Source organism: Chroicocephalus ridibundus, chromosome 7 (assembly GCF_963924245.1).
Source record: "Chroicocephalus ridibundus chromosome 7, bChrRid1.1, whole genome shotgun sequence".
NCBI lineage: Eukaryota > Metazoa > Chordata > Aves > Charadriiformes > Laridae > Chroicocephalus > Chroicocephalus ridibundus.
In genome coordinates, this window is record NC_086290.1 from 52,910,096 (window position 1) to 52,935,132 (window position 25,037).

Consider the following 25,037-nt stretch of genomic DNA (forward strand, 5'->3'; position numbering starts at 1 on the left):
AATGACCACTTAGCCACAAAGGTTAAAAAAAGGAAAAAAGATAGATAGGACATATGCTTTGAAAATTCCAGTTTTAGGAGCACTTTTCCACTTCAAAAATCTCATCCAAATGAGAAAAAGCCTTCTGTAAGACAATAACGTGCTGTGTAATCTGCAGTACATTACTGTTATCAAGATAAAGTAATGGACAGACCCAGTTTTTAACTCTGCTTATCAAAATATGCTAACTTTTGATGATTGCATTCATGGTATTTTGAAGAAATGACTCAAAGTTTTCATCACCAATTGTACAACTTCTCTATACAAAATGAAAAAAGTTGCTAATATTGTATATACATGATTCAAGGAGACTGTTCATGTGAAAAAGAAAATAGCTCAGGCAGGTATTTTGCATTTACAAAACATGATTTTCATTAACAAAGTAAGTTTTGTAAACGCAAGCAAGTTCTTCCTTGTAGAGGATTCACAGCAGGTGCACAAACAGATCTTAAAAACTTGCTCCTTTAACGGTTTGAACCAGCGAGACGTACAGCATTGAGACCCAGGACATGGGTTATCGCAACAGGCTCAGGCGAGCACTGCAGGAGTTACGTTTTTAATCTGGCAGTCAGATGAGGAACCCATAAAAAGCCTGTGCAGTTGCTCTTCAGCACCCGTAGGGGCTATTTTAGAGCAGCATCAGACACTTGGCATGTGCTAGGAGAAAGGAAGGGAACTACGGAGAAAAAAAATGGTGACCGTAGATAGAGGAGTCGATTACGAAAGCCTTGCGATTTGTCAGTCCCTTCCTTAGGGAGGGCTCAGCCTCCTTGGCACACGCCCCAGCCAGAGCCTGAAAAGGGGATATGGGGAAGGCCAGACACTGATACTTGGGACCTTCACCACAGTGCCAATAATGCATTAAAAAGGAAAATGTTCAGGGTTTTCGTGCTTTTTTTTTTTTTTTTTTTACACTAGTGGAATAAAATCTGAATACCAGAATTCACTGAGAATCTATATACACCACATTTTAGTTAAACACACACCAATCTTAAAGTCAAGATTGACTATTTTTGCATTTGTAAAATGGCTAGAGCTGGGCTAAATTTCAGCCTTACAGGAGACTTTGGATAAGATCAGAGTTTTCTGTGTGTTATGCCTCAGATCCACGTTTTATCGCAAATGTTGAAGAAAACAACGCAGTCACCACAGTGCCAAGAATATCTAGGTAACAACAATGCACGATAGATATTCTTGTAATATTAAAACTTGTGTACTGGAAATAGATCTGAGAATCTAGCCACAGCCCTGAACCATAACACAAACTTCAATTGAAGAGTTTATTCATTTTATTCTCACTACAAGTTAAACCACCTACAATATCACTTATATATTGCCATTGTTACTCTGTAAAGGTGTGATATAAAATGCTGTAAGACCCGGTACCTTTTCAATTTATATAAACACAGTGAACTTCATTACTGTACATGTACTCTGCAACTACAGCTTAGCTGTAAATCCCCCACACACAATGGTATGGACATTAACCCCTCTATCCCCATTAAACTGTACATCAAGACAATACAAATTTACTGTCCCCACCCGCCCCTTACAAAAAAATAATACTCTAAAAGCAACCTACTGCAACTTTTAATTAAGACGATTACATATATTTTAGACCAATTGCTTTAAAGCAAGAAGGCAGTATAAACCTTCTAGGAAAATTTTTATAAAAGAGGTTAAGAAATATAAGACAATTTATACATTTAAAAACTTACAATAAATAAGAGATGCAGGCATTTTTGAATACTAGGTACTATAATCCAATACAAGAACATCTTGATGTTCCGAAGCCATAGGTTGAAACTTATTGTTCCTCACGTTTCTTCTCATCTCCATGCTTTTAATATTCATTAACCATGACTGGGTACTATGGCTCATTACTCTTCACAAATACTGTGGTTGGGGAAAAATGGTTAATTTTGCTACTAAAAATGTTATAATACACTTTCTGATCATCGTTCTAAAGTGTCCCCCATAGTCGATGACTCCAAGACAGCAGGGCGATAGGTGCCCCTCTTCTCACAAGTCAAAACAATATTTGCTGGAAGTAACAAGATTCATACCCCATCACAAACAACTTGCACTGAGAAGAATTATAACTTAGTCCTGCAGTGAAATATCCCTTTTCCTCATTTTTGTCTTGCAAAATTCAGATGAAGATCACAGCATATTCATGATAAAGTTATACAACTGATTCAGCACCACAAAATGAATTGGGAGACACGACCGTCTGTCCTGGGTTGCAGGATCACAGGTTAGCCAGGAGAGTGCATTGTACTGTTCCAGAACAAACCTGAAAAGCAAACAAGCTTCCATCAAGCAAACAGATTTTTCTCACCAGTATTTTACAGTCCTAATTTAATATAATCCAGTTGCTTCGGTATTAAAAACATAAAATAGGTTTGCCAACATTCTGAAATAACATGCCTTCAGAATTATTACAAGCAGTTCAAAGCTACACTTTCTTCCAGAGGAAAACTCTCATTTTAATTGTCTATGCTTAATTAATGTCAAACAGTTCACATATTAAAAAAAGCCACAACGAAAAAAGTCTGATGCTTTCTCAACAAGTGTTCTACGTTTACATGAGTCTCTATAGACTCTTGTACTTCAGCATTTCAGTATTCCTACAAGATTGCCATGCAAGATTCTGGCTTAACTGCAACATCTTCCGCTCATTTATGCGCCATCATCTGTGTTACAACTCAAACTCTCTTCTAGCTTGAGGAATTCACTGTCTTTCAAATATTTTCAGTTGTAATCAACACTGATTAACGAAAGAAGGCCTTAGAGATGTTTGGTTTTAATTGCGCTGTTCTGTGATAAAGTCATCTTTTAATCACTCAAAGCACAGAAATTTATATTGTCTCTGTGATGTACTACAGATATTAGCAGCACAAATTAAAAACTAACAGCAAGAAAAATAAACAAATATGTAGCTTCACTGCAGCAGTTTTAAAAATGAAACACACAATATTTTTTGCAAATAATCAATCATAAATACCTGAGCACATCAGAAGTTTGATTAGAATCAAGTGGATGGGAGTGTTTACTGTGGAGTAGCTCGTCTGATTGCACTGAAGGCACGTGGAGGTGCAAAGAGGCCTAAGAAAAGAAGGAAGATGCTAGAAATTACTGCCTGATTCAATTACACCATGTTTTCTTCTCTCTGTATTGTTGACCTGTACCTTGCAGTCACCTTCTATTCTCTGACACAGAAGCCAAACCAAACCTTATCCTTAGGCCATCAACAAGTTCAGGAATTATCAGAATATAAAGGAAATGCAGGCAGATCTCTCCTAAAAGCACAGTGCTAGTAGGAATATCTTTTTTTAATCCCTTTGCTACCTTAAGCGATTACTTAAAAAAAGCAACTCAAGTGGCCCGAGATGTCTAGTAACATACAGACTTGGAAGTTCAGTTGCTTTCCATAGGACTGGGCTATTGATATTCCATACAGCTGCTTATGGTAAATAATAAATCCTCTATTAAAAAAAAAAAAAAAAAAAAAAGTCTTTTATCAAAGCCACATCTGAGCTTAGGCCAAGAGGAACCGCTAATTCAGACACAAATAAGGCTGCAGAAGATATATCTATATCATTAGAAAATAAAGCATAGTATTAGAGATGCTAATTTAAGTCAAAAGTGAATAATATTAGCATACAGAGAAACTTTCTGTATTAATGTATAGCCTTAAATGTGCCAAGGTATGTCGTGATTGTGCCATAAAAAGATAAGGGGATCAAACAATATCCAGACAGATGATACAATGGCTATCACTTGGCAACAGCCAACACGGAAAACCTAGTTTTTATGCTTTGTGCAATACATAAAGTGATTTATTTATTTATTTTTACTCATTGTAAATGAGATATTACATTGCACTTATGTACTTCCCTCTCCACCACTGGTCCCCACGAGACTTGGGCATTAACCAGAGATCTGTTTAGAAACTCAACCTGTTCTTAACGATATCATAGCACAAAGTCAGAAAAAGTAGTCCAGACTATCATGAAGAAAACATCAGACGAGCAGAGCCCTTCAGAACATCTGCTACTTCCATTAATCATTTTCCTTTCCTTAAAAAAAGCGAACATGAAAAGCCAAAGCTTAAAAAATTTAAAACCCGACCTCTCTTGAAACAAAGGCAGGCATATCCCAAGAGACATGTACCAACTTTGTTTTAAGCGCAGTAGTTCTCATAATTCAGATCCCTGCACAATTTTCTATGACAGATTGCCCGGGAAGACGCTGTACAGCCTGCTGAAGTGACAGTACCTTAAGAAACAAGGGACACTGATTTTGTGCTTGAGGACACGCTGACCAAAACCAGTCAGGCAATGGACCTGCTTTGGCAGTTGACACAAAATAACCGAGGGCCAATGGCTGTTGCAGTATATTTGTTACTTCATCATGAGATTCTGTTGAAAGCAATCGATCTGTACCTTGACCCTGTAAAACAACAGGCAACGGTTTAATATTAGGAGAGAGCACAAACTTAAGAATTATCTGTAGCTTTCAAAACTCAAAGCACTTTGAAATATCCGAACATTACACGAATCTTGCAAAGACAATCCCACATCCAATTGATTTAAAACATTTCGTAGGAACCTTTCATTCCACAAAAGGAAATTAGCAGATAGAGAAAAAAAAAAAAAAAAGAAAAAAACAACACACAACTGTGTATTTACTCTAATAATTACCTTGCCCATGTCACCTCCATGGGGGTAGTGGGACCCTGGAGAATGTACAGGGGATCCAGTAGGGGATGCAGGAAGAATATTTATAATATCAGGATCAAGATCATCTCCAGTGTCTAACAAGTCAAAGATTCCCATTCCATCTGCTCCATCTTGAAAAAGAACAAGACCAGTGAATTTCTATTTTGCCTACATACAGATACAACAATGCATTTCTGACATCAAGTGATTTTCCATATAAATCTGGTGGTTCATTAGAATAAACATTCTTATTATTGGGAGGGTGACAAGGACTTTTTTTGGTTGGTTTGTTTTTAAAAGAATAAATCCGATCTACTAACCGTTGTTTGTGTTAAAGGCCAGATCCAAGTTTTCAGTGGTATAAGTTGACGATGCTACTTGCACAGATGCAGATGTGGGGAACACCAGTATATGAGTGCACGATGTGTCCTGTGGGGTATTCAGCTGAGATGTCTGCATATTCAAAGTGGTGCTGCGTCCAAATACAGAGCCGGTCGATACAGAATCTTGGGAAGAGAAATCAAATGTTTCCTTAGTTTTGCTAAACCCGAGCCATGAGTTCCCTTGCCAAAGACAGAGACAGAGAGAGTTTCTCCAGTACCTGGCATAATAATGAAGGACCCCTGTGGTTCCATTGCCACCAAACACGCACTGAGGATGCTGGGAGAGTCCGCAGCAGAGATACCGCACATTCTGCACATGTCTTTTAGTCTCTTACTGAGGGACTGAAGGTTTCGGCGACTCAGCAAACAACTCCAGTCTGAGGAGATAAAGGACACAGGTTTGTCTAGAAGACCAGTGCTTGCTGCAGAACACATATTTTATGTATAACAGCGTGAGGTGCAAACCACGTCTGCTGAGTTTTGAATACACAAAGGAACTCTAAAATTATTGAAGTTTTCTTCCAGGAACAGGGACAGACACTTTATATTACTGAAAAACGAAAGCTTCAAATCAAGTTTTAGACTCTAAAAAATGCTAATGTTACCTTTTAATTCCCCATGTCCTATTCTTCCTAAACGGCCTATTACGACTCTCCATGGCAAAGAGCTCATCTGCACAAGTCCCAAGCACCATTCCCAGAGCTTCTGAAGACCAAGTCTGCGGGCTGAGCCCTTTTTCCTGCGAGCTCTAGAATTAAGAAAGAATGGAAAACAAAAGTAGAACTCATCTGCAACAAGTTTTTATTGCCACGTTTGGAACTTCTTACTTGCATTAACCTGAACATTCACAGGATCCAAGAACGTTAGTATTGTAGTACATCAATTGCAACTTTAGTTTGTTTTTTTAATTAATCACATTCTAACACTGACATCAAAAGCCAGCAAATGTGTGTGGGAAGTATGAACACACATAGAAAAACACTCAAGAATCACATGAAACCAAATAGCATTCTTCTAGAAGTTTAACTCAATATGCACATAATATGTAAAATATCCATTTGCTTTAGCTAGCTTTGCAATATAGTGAGTCTACTGAAGCCAGAGTTATTCTTACAGCATCATAAACAGATTCTTCAGTGGAAGGAAAGAAGATATACATGCTAAAAATTAACAGTTTTGTTCTTACCTGTTTGGTACATCAATATTAATTATGCAAGTTTCTAACTGTTCTCCATAGAGATCTGTACAGGATGCAAGCAGCCATCTCTGATCATGAGACAAACAGTAGCCTACAAAAAGCACGTTATACTTCTGGCCAGCCTCTCCAAAAGTTTCTCCTAGTTCTGTTTGCTTGTCCTTTACAGGAGCCAGTATAAAAGGAGGGGTGTAGAGTCGAATACACTCAGGTCTCTATAAAGGTGACAGAGCAGACAATGAAGTTTCAGAAAGCAATGACTCCTAACAACTCTAGTTAGTTAACATGAAAGACACTGGTGATTTAATAAACCCGGATATTTCACTGATCTGCATGTTTACACAATCACGTTAACAATACTCACATCAGGGCTCTTAAGAGCAGTTTCCATGGCTAAACCTGGGCCAAAGCCAGTTAATGTTTTCACGTTGGTGGAAGTTGGAAGAGGTCTCCGACACTGAGTAAAAGCTGAAAATGCTAAAGATTTTAAATGCTGAGTGTAAATCTGCCGGTCTTCATGTTTCACAGGTTGGAGAAGGTACTGACATGGGACAATCTAGAACAGATTACAGAGGGGGAAAAAAAAATTACTGTTTCATCATTAGATTAACTGACTTTTTTAATAGTATTTTGGTATGTTGCTTTTCCAATTTTACTGTACAACCAAATTTCTCTGGTTCTTGGGTATCTCCTATCACTTCTTCCAAAACTATGTAAGACTTCAAGCAATTATTCTCACTGGAATTTTCTTCAGAGAAGAAAAGAATTTGTTTAGAAGAGAATCTTGATGATTCCTCCAAAAGGATGCCCTCAAACTAGTTTTGCTGCTACTGACATTACAGTTGGCTGTCTATCAGGTAGGAGCAGTGTCTAAAGCCCAGCAGGGTTAGGCTGGCAGCACAGACTCCGGTGATGGGACAAGCAGCTTTCCCATCCTTCACTCAGTATTGGAGTGGGCCACTACATTTCCTCTGAGACAAGGCCGATGAGTTTGGAATCTACTACAGGATTTGGCTTTGGTTCATCACACCCAAACTGCCCTAAAAAACTAGAGTCTTAATGATTTAATAGCCGTACAACTGTAAGTAATGTTTACAAAGCAAATGAAACTTTCACCTTTAGGCCGTTATTGCCTCCAAAACACAGCCAAAGATCATAGAATCATAGAATTGTCTAGATTAGAAGGGACCTTTCAGATCAAAAAAGTCCAACCAGATATTTTGTTTGGCATTTTTCTATACTTATTGGCTCACCTGCACAGAAATTATATTCTTGATGTTAGGAGGAAGAACTTGAACCATCTCTAAAAAGCAGCGCAGAAGTCCAAGCGTCCACAAACTAGATGAGCTACTGTTCTCATCCTTTTTTTCATATGTAAAAGGATCAATTATGTAAACTACAATTGCAGGCGGATAGGTGATAGCATGTGAATCTCCATCTGTAGGGACTCCAACTTTATCACGATCCATAGTGCTGGAAATTAAATTTTGAAACCAGTTACAAAAAGCTGTTTTATAATGATTTATTTTTACTTTAAAATTAAGATCAAATTGTCAAAGATAAATCTAAAAGACCTTCGAATCAACTGTGGTGTAAGAAACAAGAAATAGTCTTTTTATTTCATTTTTTATATGTGAGCTTATCAGCAACTCAGTATTGCTTGCCTTTTCTTTAGCCTTCTTTATTACAGAAGCTCAACAGCCCATAGTTCTATTGCTTCAACTGGGGAAAAAGAATATCTACAAGGTCAGTCTCTCAGTAAGAGCTGTCTTTACTACTGCAACTTTGATACTAGGAAGTAGAACTTTAAGACGGTGCCAGTTATCTATTCCCCCCCTCCTTAAAATATAGAAGTTCTGTGAATTTTTTTCTCTTTAGAGAGAGTAGAAAAAAGAGAAAGTTTATTTTTGTACCACAGCAGACACTGAGATGCAATTAGAACCGCAGCTAAAACTGGAACCAAAAAAAGTTCAGCTCCACCATGAATGAACTTTCATTCTCCCTAAAAAGCAACCTGGTGACTAGAAAAATACAAGATTTTTATTGAGGGAATGAGATTGGCATAAATAGGTTCAGACTAGTGGAGCTGAGGGGTTGTTTTTTTTAGCTGAAGCAGGTTTGAGACTGCAGTACATTACCTTTCAGAAACCTCCGGATGGGGCTGCGCAGGCGCTGAAGTAGGATCTCCAGACATCCCCGCTGTTTGCAGTGTTGGCTGTTGCTGCTGTCCTCCTGTCTGCCCATTTTGGACTGTTGCAGCCTGAGTGGGCAGGGAGGCAGAAGTGGTATTGTTCATACTGCTAAAAGCTGGAAATGAAGAAGGCTTGCTTGTTGGTATCCCACTGCCTATATTGGCAGAAGAGGACGATGGGGCAGTGGTAGTCAACGTTGCATTAGCTGTAGTAGCTGCAGAAGACATGGCACTGTTTGATGTTGCTGTCATAGTACTACTGGTGGGAGCTGCAGGAGCAGACGACGGAGTGTTAGGATTTCCAGCATTCGCTGTCACTGGGGGCAGAGCAGAGGCTGGCTGGCTGGCCGGAGGGATCAGGTTTGTTTGGGAAAGTAAAGAACTGTCCAAAGGCTGAGAAGCAAGATAAGGACCTAAAACCAGAAAAAAAAAAAAGCATAAGTTTTATATTGCAGCTGTTCTTAAGCACACTTCATCTATGTAAGTCTATAGTTTTAACAAAACAGAGAGCAAACCCTTAGCACACATTTTACCTCTCAAAATATTAAGTTTTCAAGTTCTAGTATTCTCATAAGACTCTTTCAGAAATATCCAGAAATCTATTTTTAAAATATTTTTTTCCAGACATGTTGAATTGCTAGAAATCACTGCTTCAGAATTTAAGTCACCAATACAAAAAGATAACTGAAGTCCCTGTCACACAGCAACACTGCTGTTCCCTAAAGATACTGCTAGATAAAGAAGCCATTTTAGCATGTCTAAATATATGGGGGGTTGGATTTTTTTTCCCCCAAGCTTAAAAGCAAAAAGCTGTAACAAACAATAAGACTCAATGAATACATGCAATGATTTCTTATTCTCTACTGGAACGGAGGAAGTGGTTATCATACGAAATAAGAAACACACAAAAAAATTTCATACCCAGCTCATATCTGCAAACTTGGGCATATAGTTTGAGTTTGGAAAATGCTTCATTGTTGGCATTAGCTGTCTGTGAGAACCATTCTGTGACCAGCTTCTCAGAAAGCTTCTTTGAAGCAGTAGGTCCAACTCTCATGATCCCATCAGGCAACAACTTACAGATAGGTCTGTGCTGACCCAGCCTGCATGACTGCAAAGAAGGTAAAATAGAAGATGCAAGATAAGGAATTTACAAGCCTTAAAAATCTGTTAAATATCACACAAAGGAGCACATATATATATATATGAAGACAGAGAACTCGTAGTTTAGTTATGATATTCCAAAGTAACATTTCATTCTAGAATACTACACCAGTATGGAATATTTAATAGTGTATTTTATGGTTTATTTTCAGGTTTTCCCAAATGCAAAAAGACCAGGTTGATACATTATCTACTCTAATCTTAATCACAATCCGAGTAATAAATGCATTTAATTAATTAATTAAATGTAGCTAAAACAATTAAAGTGGTAATACAGAGTTTTACCACTGAGTGGCGTTTATCAGATAAAGTCCCTCAAAACAGCTATTACTGAAAGGAATGGTGAGCAGCACGAACAACCCTTATCTTCCAAGTGCCCATTCCTAAAATCCTTTCTAGCAGCTTTCCGAGACAGCGTTCTGTGCAAGCGTTTATATCATCCGAGACAAGCCTGATAAGTAGTTATGAGTAACAGTCTTTCAAAAACCCATTTCACTGCTAACTGCCATAAATAATGTACCTCGTATATTGCAGTCAGATCCCTAAAGAAGCTTTTTGCTCCATTCAGCAGAGCCTCATTCTCAGGGCACACCACAACATAAGCAACATCTCTTTGAGATCCGTAAGGTTCCAACATCAGCCTTTCCCAGTACGGCAATGCAAACGGAGACAGCACCAGAAAATCGTAATCGTATCCCAACAAAAATGTTGGGATTGGCAGTGGTTCCGGGGACTCATCGGTTCCTGGAAAAGCAAGACACATTTTCCAATATATTAAAGCAGGAAGCTTAAAATGAACACCCTGCTTCTAGGAAACACGAACAGAAAAAACACTCGCGTTCCCAGCATCGAACAGGAAGTAGCACTGGTGATAAATGGAACGGTTCTCATTTTAACAGATACAAATGAAAAACCTGCATGTGTGATCCAACCCCCCGCAAAAAAGCATCAGCCAAGCATTTTTATTTGAAATCTCTCAGGGCCTCAAGAAGTTCCATAGTTGTTTAATACTTCTATCAGTATATAGACAATCAGGAGCAGATCTTTACTGTTCAGGAAGCTTTCCCCGCACAGTCTAAACAATCAGCAATCAAATAAAGGAGGGGGAAGAAAGGTAAATAATATAAGCAGGTATGTAAAGGACCACAGAAGGAAAAAAACTGAAGAACATGCGTTTATATGTATAATTACCATGTTCTAAGTATAGCTACAAAAGATCTGCTGGTGAAAGGTCACTCTTCTATATAGTGATAAATCAATCTCATATGCTAATGAAGTCAGTTGATATCTTGAGTGCACCAAGTTTACCTTGTATCTGTAAATATGCATCACGTGTTGGCCACTCCAAATATTTATCACAGACAACACAATGGATAACCTCAGATCTTCAACACAGTTCTGAAACTACTGAGCAATAAAGCACATTTTTTCAAGCATTTCAAAGCTAGTATTTTTAACTATGCTATTTTTGGAATAATTAAAAAGAGCGTAAAAAAAAGAGAGCAATTACTCTGGTTTTGACATTAAATCCATCTTTGCAATTTCAGTCCCTCACTTGCAGAAGCATCAGGTGTATATAAACAGTGCAACTGAAGTTAATTTTAAATACACATATTCCTTAAAACAGGAAATGAATTAAAGATGGAAATGTTTTCTCTTTTTCTAAAGAGAAGAATTTTCCCCTGTCTAATAGCTTTTGTTAGTTTAAGGAAAGGTCAAATGCTGCTCGGAATTCCAATAGGCTGAACAGCATCCAGACCCTGAGGTTTGGTGGCCGGATCAAGCAGAGATTAACGGAGAGGAGACTACACAGCAGTTTACCGTAGGAGCCTCTGCCAGCCATTTTGTGAAACTGTTGCCACGTGAGGGGGCCTTGCACACCCCAGGACCGGACCGTTCGCTTTTTCTGAATTGCATCCTGAAGAACCGGCTGGAGCGAGAGGAGCATACGAAGGATGTCCTGGGAACACTGCATGCTCACGTCCACAACTGGAAGGACAGAAGATTGTCAAGGCCTATTGCAACAAGAGGGTACAAGAAAGCCCTCCACGAACAACCCAGAATCCTAAACCACCTTGATTTTTAAACAGAGTCACGCTCCGGAAATGTACATGCAGGCCACCCAAAGGCCATGATATAAAAAGTTAAGCACACAGATTTAGAGGTCTCCCTCTATCCCTTCTCAGCTACTTACAAAAAAACACAGATAGATTGTTGGTTTTTTTTCCTTGTAGTTTTTTCCCTTGAAAGCCTTACCAACTTATGATTTAAACTAAGGGAAAAAAAAAAACCCTAAAGTTAAAAAAAAATACAAACAAGTTGCACAACCCTTAAACTACAGTATTTCCCTCCACATAAAGGAGGGCTGGGCAGACCGTCACCCCGTGCTCATTCCAGAGAAGCTGAGGGAAGCCTCAGTCACAGCCCATTTCATCAGCTTGCCACCACTATGCCATGTAACGTACAGCATTTAAGAATAAAAAGCTGACACAAAAATTGGTACGGCTATAATTATATAGCCTTCCATTTAGAAGTATCTTTACATCTTTTTATGCTAAATACCAAGGTCACAGTAACACAGTCTTCTCCTGGGTGGCCGAAAACATTGATTTATCTATAGCCTGGGCTTTTAAACTTAATCTCCCACCGATAAACAGAAACCTACCTGCGTTTTACTGTTAGTCCTCCTCATCCTCATTAAAAACTATGAATCGCAGCTAACTGCTATCAAAGTTTCATATTTCACTGTTCACCCTGCTAGAGCTGCTACTTGAAAAGACTATTATTGAGAAGTAGTAGTATGCAAATGCACAGAATAAAGGGTATTCTATGAGACAGTATATCATTAGTCAGGCCCTAGAAGGAAAAATCGAAGGATCTCTGGCAGATCCAACATGCAGTGAAGGCTACAGTAATGCTTTATTTGCCACACATGCCATCATAAACTGCCCTCCCCCCTTAAAGAAGGGGGGGAACCAACTGAATCATAGATCTTGTTTAATTCTGCCACAGTAGCCTTGACAATACAGTCACCATTTGAGCCACCTACACTTCCTACGTACACTCATTCCACAGAGCCTCCGTAGATGCAGTCACCAAAAGCTGCTTTAAAAGAATAAGCCTAGTGCAGTGTTGTGAACAGTTACTGTGGTCTTACATTACACTTCAAATTTACGTTAGGAATTTACAACTGACGGTAGCCAAGGCCTACACTCTGCTTGGTGTGCGGTACAAGCACAGAATGTAAAAGGAATGGTTATTCTGAACACTGTTAAAATAAAAGTTTATGCAAGCATGCAGGTGGAAAAACACTCTTAAGCATCCAATATTCACGAAGGAAAATCAAAAAAACCCAAACCCTTAAAAAAATGCATAGGTGGACAAGTAGGAAATAAGCCGTTTTCAATATTTACCATTTCTTTTTGACCAGTGGTGCAAGCAAGTAGTTTTCACAAGTGCTTCATCAACTTTTCCTCCTGACATATTGTCCATGAACTGCCGTCCATGTTCCAAGGCTAAGTAGCAGTCATTGCAACAATCCCTTTCTTCTACGCGTACCAGGTTGCTAACTGCACCAACTTTGGGAATGGCATCTTGATCTGCTGCTCCAAACGGTGAGAACAAGTTGGTGCATTGATCCTGCAGCAACAGTATTAACTCATCGGGCAGTTTCTCAGGTTCTTTCAGTCCTCCACTGCCATGTTCAATAGAAGTAGCTCTGAGTGCTTCAAAGCGTTTTTCTGCTTCTTTGCCGCACTCCGTATTACGGCCTAGAATATCCAATTCATCTTCAAGAAACAGTCCGGAACTGTTGCCAAATTTTCTATTCATAACAGCACTGAAACCACAGGTACACCTATACTGGGCCTCTTGTGTTGGATCAGGAATGTAAACTCCAACATCAGCACCTTTGATGTTCATATTGCAAACACATATGCAGCAGCTGTCAAAGTTACAGTCTTTGAAGAGATTCATTACAGACTCCGAGAGGATGAGATTCACATAAAGACTGTGTGCCTCTGGAATGGAAGGCACAGTTGCAGGTTCAACAGAATTAAGCGGTCTACATGTCGATGGTGTGGAAGCTGGTGAGTATAAGTCAGAGTTCTCATATTTGACTGAACCCTGTGCACTTGCAGGTCCACCAGCTCCACGAGGTGTTCGAGGAGTCCTTGGTGTTCTAGGAGTTGGGAAACGAGGGGTGGAAGGAGAAGGGAGAATTCCAGCTCCACTGTTACTGGGAGGCGCGCTACTTGGTGGCATCCCAAACGGAGTATGAGTTTGTGGCGTGTACGCAGGGCCATACTCTTGATCCATAGTGCTTCCATCACTAACAGCAGCCACAAGAAAAAGGAAATACTTTAAGTACACAACATACTGGTTTTGAAGTTTAAGTCTCAAATTTCTAAAGAAGGACCTTCCTAATTAATATTTGCTTTTTTAAACTAGTCTTTCATAATCACAATAATCACAGCAAGACTTTCATTCCCTAAGGAACTTCAAGAGCATTTGTTCTAAATGACTTTGCAGGACTCCCATTGACAGCACTGTTAAAGAATCTTTCCCCGCCTCCTTTCGTCTTTTCCTTTGCACAAAGCTTCCAGGAAACAAGTGTGGTCAGAATAAATTATAAATTCTGTGGATACAAGGAGTCTAAAGGACACGTTTTTTCGTTCATGTTTTATCTACACGTTGTGTTGACACACACTAAGAAAATATTCAGGTTCAGCTGGATCCATGAGGAAAGTATCACCTAGAAACGTTTAACGTTTTCTTTCCTAAGCAGCTGAGTATCACCAAAGACCTATAAGGCTAACAAGACCTGGAAACATATTGCTTATGAATGACCCTAATAGAAGCAATATCAGTATTTACTCCAAGATTTAACATTCATGTAATTTTATCAATAAATACCTAGCCTCCTTGTTGCCTAACCCATTTACACCAGCTACTAACACAGAAGAGAAATAAGAATAAATATTTTCTTCAAGAAGAACTGCCATCAAGATCATCACTACCAAATGCAGATTACAGAAATGCCTACTGCAATACTACTGTTACCAGCCAATGTCACACTGGGCATAGCTTGCAATCAAAGGAGATGTTTTCCTCATGCCAATACAACTGAGATTACTACTATTTAAGAAAATAATTTAAGAAACAGAAACACAACCTACTAAGCCCTTACAGTACCTACAACACCACCGCAAAAACAAAGTCCCAAGTTTACATTTATCTTGATTGTTACCATCTTCATTACTTATTAAAACTGGACTCGCACCATTAAGCTTCCCCAAGAAACCTTTAGATGAAACAACGAATAAAATGTATGCACAGTTAAGGAGCTATTTGAGAAGGTAGTCTCTTACAGTAAGGTTTAATCATAAGGATTTTTTTAAAGGCTCTTGTCAGCTGTATAACCACAGCGTGTCTTTACAAATACTTCTCATTACAGATTTAGCAACAAAGAAAATATTTAGGGGTACTTCCTATAGCGTGGATAACCGACCACCTTACAAAGCTTAAACATGTGTGGCACAGGTCATACCCATCTTTGATGAACGGCATGGCAGGTCCCGGAGGAAGTAAATCCAACTTTCCCACAGTCCAACTCTGGCGATAAATGCATTCTTCTGGCAGTTTGATGGGAGGAAGACACTGGCTAGGAAGCGTCTTCAGTGGTGCAAACATGGAACATCCCACTAGAGCTTGACAATTCTCAGGTTTATAAACATAAGAATAATCCTAGAAGTTAGACATGGTAAAGCATCAGCATGTAAATTAGATACTTCAGCAATTAAAATGCTTCTCAAAAAAAATGTGACTCAGTTCAAGCATTAGTTCTTTAACATTAAATCCTGATATAGCTGCAAAAGAGAAAGCTAGATTTATACACACATAATTCGTACCCGTGGTTCTCCAAAAAGCAATATGCCAGCACAAAACAAACAATGAACTACAGTTACTGAAATGCATTTTTTCAGCTTACTAATGGCTAATTATGTATTACTCTTCCTTGAAGTTTAAGTGATAAAATACTACATACTACTTACTAGAACGTGCATTACCTACCCCAGTATAACGCAGGGCACAAGTTACAAGTTGTACTTAGTTTCCCACAGTTCCTATTCAGGATTAAGTAATAAATGGAACAGTAATAATTAAAAACATTTATGAGGACTATCAGCACTACCTACCTTTATTTCAGCAGGTTTGGGGCTGCAGAAACCCTCATCTACTTCAATTCTGAACTGAGCTCCCACACTAGAGCTATTCCCTTCAAGTACTGTTCCTCCAAGTGTAGTGTCCATACTGCCATATTCCTTGTTATTCATGTTCATTGGAGAAAATCCCATAATATGTTGTTCCAATGAAGGTGGAGTTGGATACATTTTATGGAGATCTGCAGTGCCTAATTTCAGATTAGAAGTAGGCTTTAGAGCATGAAAACATTTTGAAGTATTTTCTTTGTCTTAAAATTTCAGTAGAGCAAACGAAGCGTATGTTTCCAAATTCCCACAACATATTAGCAATCAAATGTCTAGAGATAGTATTCTATTTAGAAAAAACAAATAAAGCTTACTTATGCATGACAGTGGGTCTAGGTTTCCTGCTTTTGCCTCTTTGCAGTTGGATTTGTCATCAGCGCCATTCACTGTTCGTTTAGATCCAGGCTAAGAAAAAAAAAGTATTGTAATACAATCACTTCAGACACGAACACACGTTCATATTTCCTGCTAACAGGAAATTTCATGTGCAGTGTACGTACAAAGCTGAGACTTTGTATAATATTTAGAAAAATTAAAATAAATCAGAAGCCCAATGGCTTCAGAACGCAGTTGGGGTTACACTTGTCCTCCCTTAACACTTTTAATTCAGAGAATGCTCTCCCATCTAATCATGATGCTATTAAAATGAAAGACCAGTTATAAAATAACTCTCAGCCTGTTAGCAGAGATATTAAAAAAAGCTAGATAGGGCTGCCCACTATCTATCAGAAAAAAAACAACACTCCCAAAGCCATGCTAACATTACTGATGTTACCACATGAACAGGAATAGAAAAGATAGAGAAACACAGATCCTGGAACAAGAGGTACAGGGAAGAAAAGCTGTTAAAATTAAAAGAACAAGAGATATTTTACAATGTTTAGACAGTACTAAAGTCTATAGAAAACAAGAGTCTTCATGTTTAAGAGCAAATACACTTGCTTTATGTAACGATGACCTTTGATGGCTATTAAGATCCTTCAGCCCTTACTCAGCTACAGCTCCCATTAAAGTTGATGGGCATTTTGTCTGGGTAAGGGGATTTGGGATTAAGCACGGAGCAAAGCACAGTTCGGAAAAGACAACTGATTACAAACAGTATGGAAATAGAAACTAGAAAGATAATGGATTCAGAGCTACCAGAGACTGCAAGAGAAACTGTTGCAAGATAACAGCTGCTTCAATGAAGCAGCTTATTTGGCAAAACATCCACATGTTTTAATGCTTGTTCTCTTTCATAAGTTTTTGTTTTGTCTCAGTATTACCTTTAATGACTAGCTCAACAGAATTTAGACCATAGGAAAAGAACACCAGTACCACTGTCAAATCTGTAAAATTATAACTAAAGGTGTAGGCAAGGAGCATATGCTGTCTGTGGACAGTAAGGATATAAGATCAAAAGCTTGTTTGTATCAAAAATATGATTGTATGAGTTAACCAGAACAGTACATCTGCTATAGAGGAGCCACAGCACTTACTTACACGCATGTTCTGCAACCTCTCCTACAAATGCCAAAAAAATCCCAACCCAAAACCACAAAAAGACATACTTGTTCCTTGCAGGTTTTTGTCTAGCAGCTACCATTACTTTTGCACATCACTTACTGTTAGTTCATCTTCGTCAGAATTGAAGAGATTGTCAAGGTCAGTGTAAGAGACCACTAAGTCTGTTTCATGGAACAGGCTAGTTGATGCAGTGCGAGCATGAGCAGCAATACGTTGGGCATCTATAAAGAAAAACAAACGTTACAAAAACACTGGCAATATATATTCATTAAAAAAAAAAAAAAGACATCTTAAGAACTATTTCCATAGCTGGGGGGAGGGGGGAAGTACATTCTCAGTTCCACTCAACTGTCTTACACATAAATGAGTTCCCTTTAATTTTATAATCTTTGGATTTTATAGCCAACATTTATTTGCAAGATGCAACAAAGAAAATGTGTTCCTAGCAGATTCCTAATTCTGAAGGGACAGAGAAATACAAACCATAAAGTAAAAACTTAGTAGCATATTAGAATCTATTGACTATTCAAGAGATCATTAACATAGCACAATTAGAATGGTGGGGGGTGTGGGGGGGAGTCTCTTTACCTTGCTTGACGGAAGGACTAAATAGAGACATAGCATCCTCTCCTTCATGGGATAACACTGTAACACTAGATGTCCCATCCTCAGCCTATTAAAAAAAAAAAAAAAAAAAAGAGGTAGAAAAGTTTACTTCAATTAACTGGGGAGGTGAGGGGGGATTTTATTTCCCTAAGGGTACATATCAGAAGTATCAGGTTCTCATTAGCCAAGGTGTAGTCTGGGGGCCTGCTTAGTGGTACTTGCTTGGGGAGAAAGGAGCTCGAAATAGAGACAACATGCTAGCAACACGCAGATAAGGATGTGAATCTTAGTTTTTGTGTTGGGGATAAGTTTAAAAAGCAAGCTGTGGATTGTTGCTACAACACCTTATTGAAAAACACTTGATATCAAATGCTATACATTAACTGTACTTACTATTGAATGAAACTCTCAATACCAGAAGTGCATACAGACACAACTAGTCCTAATATGCAAATTTATTTCATATACAAGTTCCCAATGCAGTTATATTTTCTCCTTTTTTGGAGAGTGTACTTTTGTTTTAAGAAGCCACCTCACATAGTTCGTACTGGCTAAGGCACAAGAAAAGAAAAATAATTCAATTCACTGCGCAGGCAACTCAGAGTTCACCTCACCTACCCCCAAATCTTTCCACACGCGGACAAAGCACTTGCCTTGCTCCTCTCTTCCCCAAGCACCTGCCATCACCCGTTTCTACAGAAAGGCTACTGAGCCAGATTGATTTTTGTCATGATCCAGCAGTGTTCTCCCAGTATAAGCCATAAACCCTAACGCAACAGGGCCACCAGTGTGCCAAAAGAATTTTAGGTGTAGTGCATGCTGCATAATTTCATTGATAATTTCTGCTAAATACTTTTTCTTTTTTTAAATATACTTCTAAATACACAGAGAAGGACTTAAAGTATATTTGGTAACTACAGCAATTTGTTTTAATCTCATCACTGATTTGTATCCTCATTCCTTTACTCACCTTGTGTTTCTTCCCGGCTTCCCTCTCAATATTCTGCCTATCTTTTTTACTATCAGGAAATAAGAATTCCACATCACCATCAACGAAGGCATAAGGATCGATTTCAGGTTCCTGGTCGGCTTCCGTTGCTACTGCCGCTAGGTATTGGTTTTTACTCTGATACTGTTGCACCAGTTCATCTGAAACCTTTAAAGGTTTCCTACATTGCACCATTAATCTGAACAGAAGAAAAATAAAAATCACAAAATATTATTTCTCATTTATTATGTGGAAATATTTTTGCTACCACACAGCCTTTACAAGAACACCTTCATCTTCCCTTCCCACTTTCTTCCTTTCCACCCCAGCTTCAGAAAACTTTTTGGGAAAAAGATTAAATCATTAGTCACTTAATATAACCTCCTTACACACGTCAGATACAGCAGTGTGATTCATTCTGCCCATCTCTCCTCAAGCACTGTCAATTCAGATAAAGATTAGTAATGTATCCCAGGTCATAGCTGTCATTTGTTATAAAGTACAAATGTATTAAACCATCTATATCCACTAAGAGAAGCTCACGAGGTTAAAAAAATTACTCATTGCCATTCCCCCATCCACGTCCCATAAAATGATCAGAAAGAAGTTATTAAACCTGAATTTTCCATGTTTTAAGAGTCTAATTCCTGAACATTTAATCCATTTAAACGTAGAAAGTATGCCTGCCCTCCCAATACCTGCTGTGTCCGACACTACAAACAGACCAACGCTGTTGTACACACACAGCCTGGCTCTCCAAAAAGCCCAAGCAATAACCCCACTAAAGCACACAAATGCCACTATGTTTAGTAGTCATTTATATCACTTCTATCAATACAAATGAAGCTGCAACACACCAATATCTAATTTACTGATGAGAATAACAAACACACATTTGCTTTTGTCAGCATTTTTCTTCTCTTAACATTTGCAACTAAAAATGGAGTTGGTAAGTACACAGAAATTAAGTTTTTGTGTCAGGATTATTAGTTTCACAGATGTAACATTGCACCAGCAAAGAGACACTGGCAAGTAGAAAACTATGCTATAATTATTAGCTATACATATGCCCCTCCACCTTCTGCCACTAAACAAGCTGTATTTTATGTATCCCGGTATACAAAAGGCACCATGTGAGGAAGATATTCCTTCAAACGAGACCAGTATTTCAGGAGTATCAGACTAATGTAGGTACACACTTTCTTCTTGCTCCGAGACCCTCTTCCTCCCAAACAGCAACAGAATGTCCAGTGAGAAGCATTTACAGCAATGTCACGCATGAAGTGAAAAAGGAGCATTGCAAGGATGAAGATGACAGAAGGATACTTCAAGTCCAAACACAGGTTCCAACATATCTATTCTTTCCCTTCTCAAGCCTCTATCCAAAAGGAAATGCTACCCCAGAAGAAACTAATGCATCTCACAATTAGTGGGGCTTTTGACAGCCTAGATGCAGACACTAATCTGGAGTTTAGAATAAAATAGGCTTAACATTTCTCCTCTGAGACACCAGACAGAAAGGGAAGTCTGATACAGAACAATTTAAAGAGTTCAACCTTGAAATTCTGCACACAAAAAGGCAGCGATTCCTCAGAGTCCTCCTCGCTGCCTTGTACATCCCTGTCAACTACGTGGTATGAGAAAGAAGAGAGAAAGATTCTTAATTTGTCATAAGGCTTCCTAGAAATAAGCTTTCCAAAGAACCACCTCACAGCTAACAACATTTTCAAATCCATCCACCGGAGCTGGTCATCCATGCTCAATAAAATCTTGTTTTAGGCATGACCACCACAGCACGACTGTCCCCAGACAGCAGTGCAATGGGTGGCACATTCTACGATTCTAAGCTTTGGTTAATGAACAAGGGTTTCCTGTATGATCCAAGGTCCAAGAGCAGTAACAGCAGGCACACCAGGCACTTGTTTTCTTGACAACCTCAATAACCTCAAAAACCTTAAGCCTTTTGAACAGCAACACAGAGAGAACGTGCCATGTGCAAGACCACCAGTTTATGTTACTTGTTCCACAGAGAAATTGCTGATATTAGAAAGTACTTGCAGCCTACATTAAAGTTAACATCTTCCAGGAAACCAGATTAGCTTCCTCATTGTTCCCATCAGCCATTTAAACACCAGCTTTCAAAATCTAAGAGCTCATCTGAATAAAGACAAGAGCAGAACTGAGGCAGAAGAAACTTTCAGAGGGTAAGCCTGCAGCTGAGACCATCCGTGCTTTCTTCAAATAATGAACCAAGTATTAAAATAAGGAAGTGGTTGGGGTTTTTTTTCGGGGGGGGGGGGAGTGTGGACTCAGACACATGGGACAGGACACTAAGTCCCAAATAGGCATAATTTGGCTACAGATTAATTTTACAGTGGAAAAACAAACTTCATTGCCATCTGCTAAACCAGAGTTGTAATGAGAAGAAGCTGGAAAGTCTCACTACATATTTGTCTGTGCCTTGTGCTCACATTTCACAAGTATTATCTTCTTGGACAGCACAGATAGTTACACTCACACACTCAGCATTACTGCTCGAGCTGATGAGAACAACATTATGCTTTAGTGACAAGGTTGTTTATAATAAGAAACTACTGCCTTTGGCCTTTCAGTTTCCTCACTTTCTCACATTATTACTACAGTATAAGGTACTACTTACTCTGTAACTGATGTTACATTTTCCTGTCCAGCAGGTGTTACTGGATCGTCTCTCAACTTATCATTTGGAAGCTGAGGTGGTAAGAATTCCACATCCTTTTTCTTTGGAACTTTATAATACTTCCAAGTAGTATCAGCTTCATCTTCCTCCAAATTCACTGCAGTACCAACATACATCGTAGGCTCTATCACTTCAGGAAATTGAGCTGGAAAAGGCTGAGACAAGCCATCAAGTCTGTCTTCCATTGTTTTTGTGGGAACCAAGGGGTCTGGTGTTGGCATCTGGTAGAAATGTTGACTCTGAGGAGTAGAAGGAGCTTTAGCTACCCCTTCATCAACTACGTCACACGGGTGAGGACTAAGTGGTGGTGGCTGAGGTGAATTTGCCATTTCAGCATTATGCATCTGAGGAGTCTTTGCTACATCATTAGTTCGGATATTTGAAAATCTCACTTGACTGTCTGGTGCAGTCATCACAAGCCTCTGACTTGCTGAATCGGCCTCCATGGCAACATCATCACTGATAGATACACGATGATGAAAAGGAGTCAAAGGGCGTTTCTGTGGCTTATCCCCTTTGTCTTGCTTCTCATTTGTCTTGTGCTTTGGAGCTGCTTGCTGTTGTTGGCCCACAGGTGGTGCCTGCCCCTGTTGACCTGAATTTCTTGGTTTGAGATTTTTGTGCCTGCAGAATTAATACAGGGGAAAATATTTCACATTAATCTTTCAAATACGTCTATCATGTTCTTTTTGCCTAGATAAGAACCCACTTCTAGGCCACTAAACAGCCAATTATAGAACTCTGAAACTGATACCATTCTGAAGTGAAGCTGCCTCTTTCTGACCGTAACTTAATTTGAAAGACTTGAGTAGCATTGCAAGATTTCAGAATACCATTTAAAAACTGGAAAAGCTGTCCTATGAGCCAAACACACAGTCCTCATAACTGAGGACAGTATTTTATAACTGCTTTTAACAGAAATAGATAGTCACATGAACACGTTGTCGCTTTTAACTTCTGCCAACGCTGACGACTCAGTAGAACAACATATGAATTAGTGAATGACTTCTTGAATTCAAGCATCCGTACTAACCAATAGTGCTGTCCGGGTTTCTATGGGATAAGGAGTGGAAAATTGACATCAAGAATCTAGAAGACAAGCTCAGTCCTATAAAAGTTATTATTTTGAAGCTTTTGTAGCTATTTACCTACAAATTTAGCAAGGGCAGAAAAAAGAAAAACCTTAATGTCTCCACTGCATTAGTGCAGTTAGTTTTTTCCAGTATAAATGCACTTGAGCTTAAACATTTCATCTTCAAGTTCAAGATGCCAACTTTCTAGATCATCTGACAGAATGAAATACTAAAGTGTAGAATGAAATGTTTATGATTAACTGCATGTACATCCTTAGTGTCTGGCTATTCTTTGCCACTCTTCCATTAAGAAAGTTAAAAAGGATGTAACCATGTAACTTGTATTAAAAAAACCCAAAAACACAGGATTAGGCAGGAATAAAATGTGAGTGGTATCAAAATCTATTTTTACTTTAAACTCTCATACACATTTTTCGTTGCTTTGAATTCAAAAAAATGGAGAAAAATAAGGGGTTTTAAGCCTTTTCAATTTCTCTTTAGGCAACTGCATATTTCTAATACACATCTCACACAGTTAATTGATTGTTTTCTCTTAACTAGCGCTATCGTATCTAAGTTCTCCTTGAACAGAATATTTAATCTGCCTGCATCTCCCAGCTCTTCTCAAGACACAAGTATTGCCACAGAACCTAAACCAACCATTTCAATAAAGGAGGAAAAAATGTGTTTCTTTCAAAATGCTACACCATCCAGACATTTTCATTATTTTTTTTTTTAAGATTCCAATATTCATTGCAAGGTAATCCATGTAACATTTAAATCAGAGAAAGCATTTAAACCTTTACAACACTTCAGTCACCTAAAGGTTAGTATTCTGCCATAAGTACAAAAACTGAGAATTTACTGAAATTAACGTTTCCGTTTATTTTAAACGCCTTTATTAACAGTCTGTGTCAATGCAGAGTTTCAAAACAGAAGTCATAACAAAAACCGGAGGTTAATTCAGAATTCCCCCTTGTATTTTGATCCTCCCCCCCACTAATATAAAAAATATATACTGGCAATCAACTCACAGAAAAGTGGTTTCATATACAACCACACATGGAATGCCATATTTCCCCAAAAGTAAAGCAGGTTTGGGGTTGGTTTGTTGTTTTGGTTTTTTTCATATTCATCAAGACACAATGCTGCAATCGTCTTGCTGTGATTAAACAGCTTTCTCCCTTCAAGGCTAATGCCACAGCCGTCTAGAAAAGGTTCTTCATTCCTAAATAAATAGGCATTCCCTTTCCATTGCAGCCCGAGAAAGTTGCCTATGAGATAGTTTCTACCCATGTACAGGCCTAAGGAATTCCAGCTTAAGACTCAGAAATTGTCACTGAGCTGCCAGTAGGTTCACTCAGATGATTCACTTGAATAAGAACTCTGCATTATCTTATTGGGCAGAGTTTCAAGACCCACAATGACGTTTAGGATATGAGATACAAATTTTGTTACAGCTTTCCTACAAGCAGCTATTGTTTAATTACTCCTAAAGGAGTCATCACAAGCCCTCTCCTGAGCACTTCAATCTCAGTGTACATTGTTGGACTGAGGGTTTGCCAAGTACTGTACCTTGAACAATTGCAATTCGTCCTCTGCGTGGCTTCAACAAAATCCCAGGATGCTACCTTGTCAGCTGTCTCTTCATCACACAAGCCATTTGATGTAGCAGAATACTTCCTCCTATGATTCAATATCGGGAGAGTTATTTGGGATCAATAGATGTTCTTTCCTTCTGTCAAACCTCAAGAGCAAATTTTGTGGCACAGGATTCAGCAAAGAAATTATAAATAGCCTTTTACTAACATATTAAACTGTGAGCTAAAGAAACTACTAGTTAGGAACAAATTAACTTCTTTAAAGTTTTTTATTACTAAGAGTAAAGCACCTCCTACTTGCAGTCACAGCATCTTTAACGGAACTACTTTCTACAACAAACGCACAAGATACCATGGGTATTTTTAGCTTCACAAAATGAGTACGTACTTGTTCTGTGCTCTGTTCATATTGCATTCTTGCCAAACTCTGTCCACCACTTGATTGGCTAGCTTTCTAGGTATTTTGCCACCATGATGGCTAGTACTGTCAGAGATAAATCCATCAGAAACTGAAGAAAACTTCACCCATTTCTGGGCAGATTGAGCATCAACTGAAAAGCAGCACCAGAGGAAAGAGTT

The 25,037-nt window shown here is 38.7% G+C and overlaps 1 protein-coding gene across 1 annotated transcript in view; it reads right to left on the reverse strand.

Moving 5' to 3' along the window:
• Window positions 1-1,612: 1,612 nt before the first annotated feature.
• Window positions 1,613-25,037, reverse strand: part of MED13 (mediator complex subunit 13) — a 55,122-nt gene continuing 31,697 nt past the window's right edge. The window contains exons 7-30 of the mRNA XM_063342346.1: window positions 24,847-25,009; window positions 24,433-24,543; window positions 21,725-22,408; window positions 19,048-19,264; window positions 18,060-18,144; window positions 17,571-17,692; window positions 16,280-16,370; window positions 15,894-16,108; window positions 15,245-15,441; window positions 13,110-14,026; window positions 11,518-11,685; window positions 10,217-10,440; window positions 9,454-9,643; window positions 8,480-8,945; window positions 7,595-7,814; window positions 6,706-6,897; window positions 6,333-6,556; window positions 5,752-5,894; window positions 5,365-5,523; window positions 5,084-5,269; window positions 4,746-4,894; window positions 4,321-4,494; window positions 3,047-3,147; window positions 1,613-2,335 (exon numbers count right to left, since the gene is read on the reverse strand). Coding sequence (XP_063198416.1) covers window positions 2,203-2,335; window positions 3,047-3,147; window positions 4,321-4,494; window positions 4,746-4,894; window positions 5,084-5,269; window positions 5,365-5,523; window positions 5,752-5,894; window positions 6,333-6,556; window positions 6,706-6,897; window positions 7,595-7,814; window positions 8,480-8,945; window positions 9,454-9,643; window positions 10,217-10,440; window positions 11,518-11,685; window positions 13,110-14,026; window positions 15,245-15,441; window positions 15,894-16,108; window positions 16,280-16,370; window positions 17,571-17,692; window positions 18,060-18,144; window positions 19,048-19,264; window positions 21,725-22,408; window positions 24,433-24,543; window positions 24,847-25,009 — 5,531 coding nt within the window. The 3' untranslated portion in view covers window positions 1,613-2,202. The remainder of the gene's footprint in view (window positions 2,336-3,046; window positions 3,148-4,320; window positions 4,495-4,745; window positions 4,895-5,083; window positions 5,270-5,364; window positions 5,524-5,751; window positions 5,895-6,332; window positions 6,557-6,705; window positions 6,898-7,594; window positions 7,815-8,479; window positions 8,946-9,453; window positions 9,644-10,216; window positions 10,441-11,517; window positions 11,686-13,109; window positions 14,027-15,244; window positions 15,442-15,893; window positions 16,109-16,279; window positions 16,371-17,570; window positions 17,693-18,059; window positions 18,145-19,047; window positions 19,265-21,724; window positions 22,409-24,432; window positions 24,544-24,846; window positions 25,010-25,037) is intronic.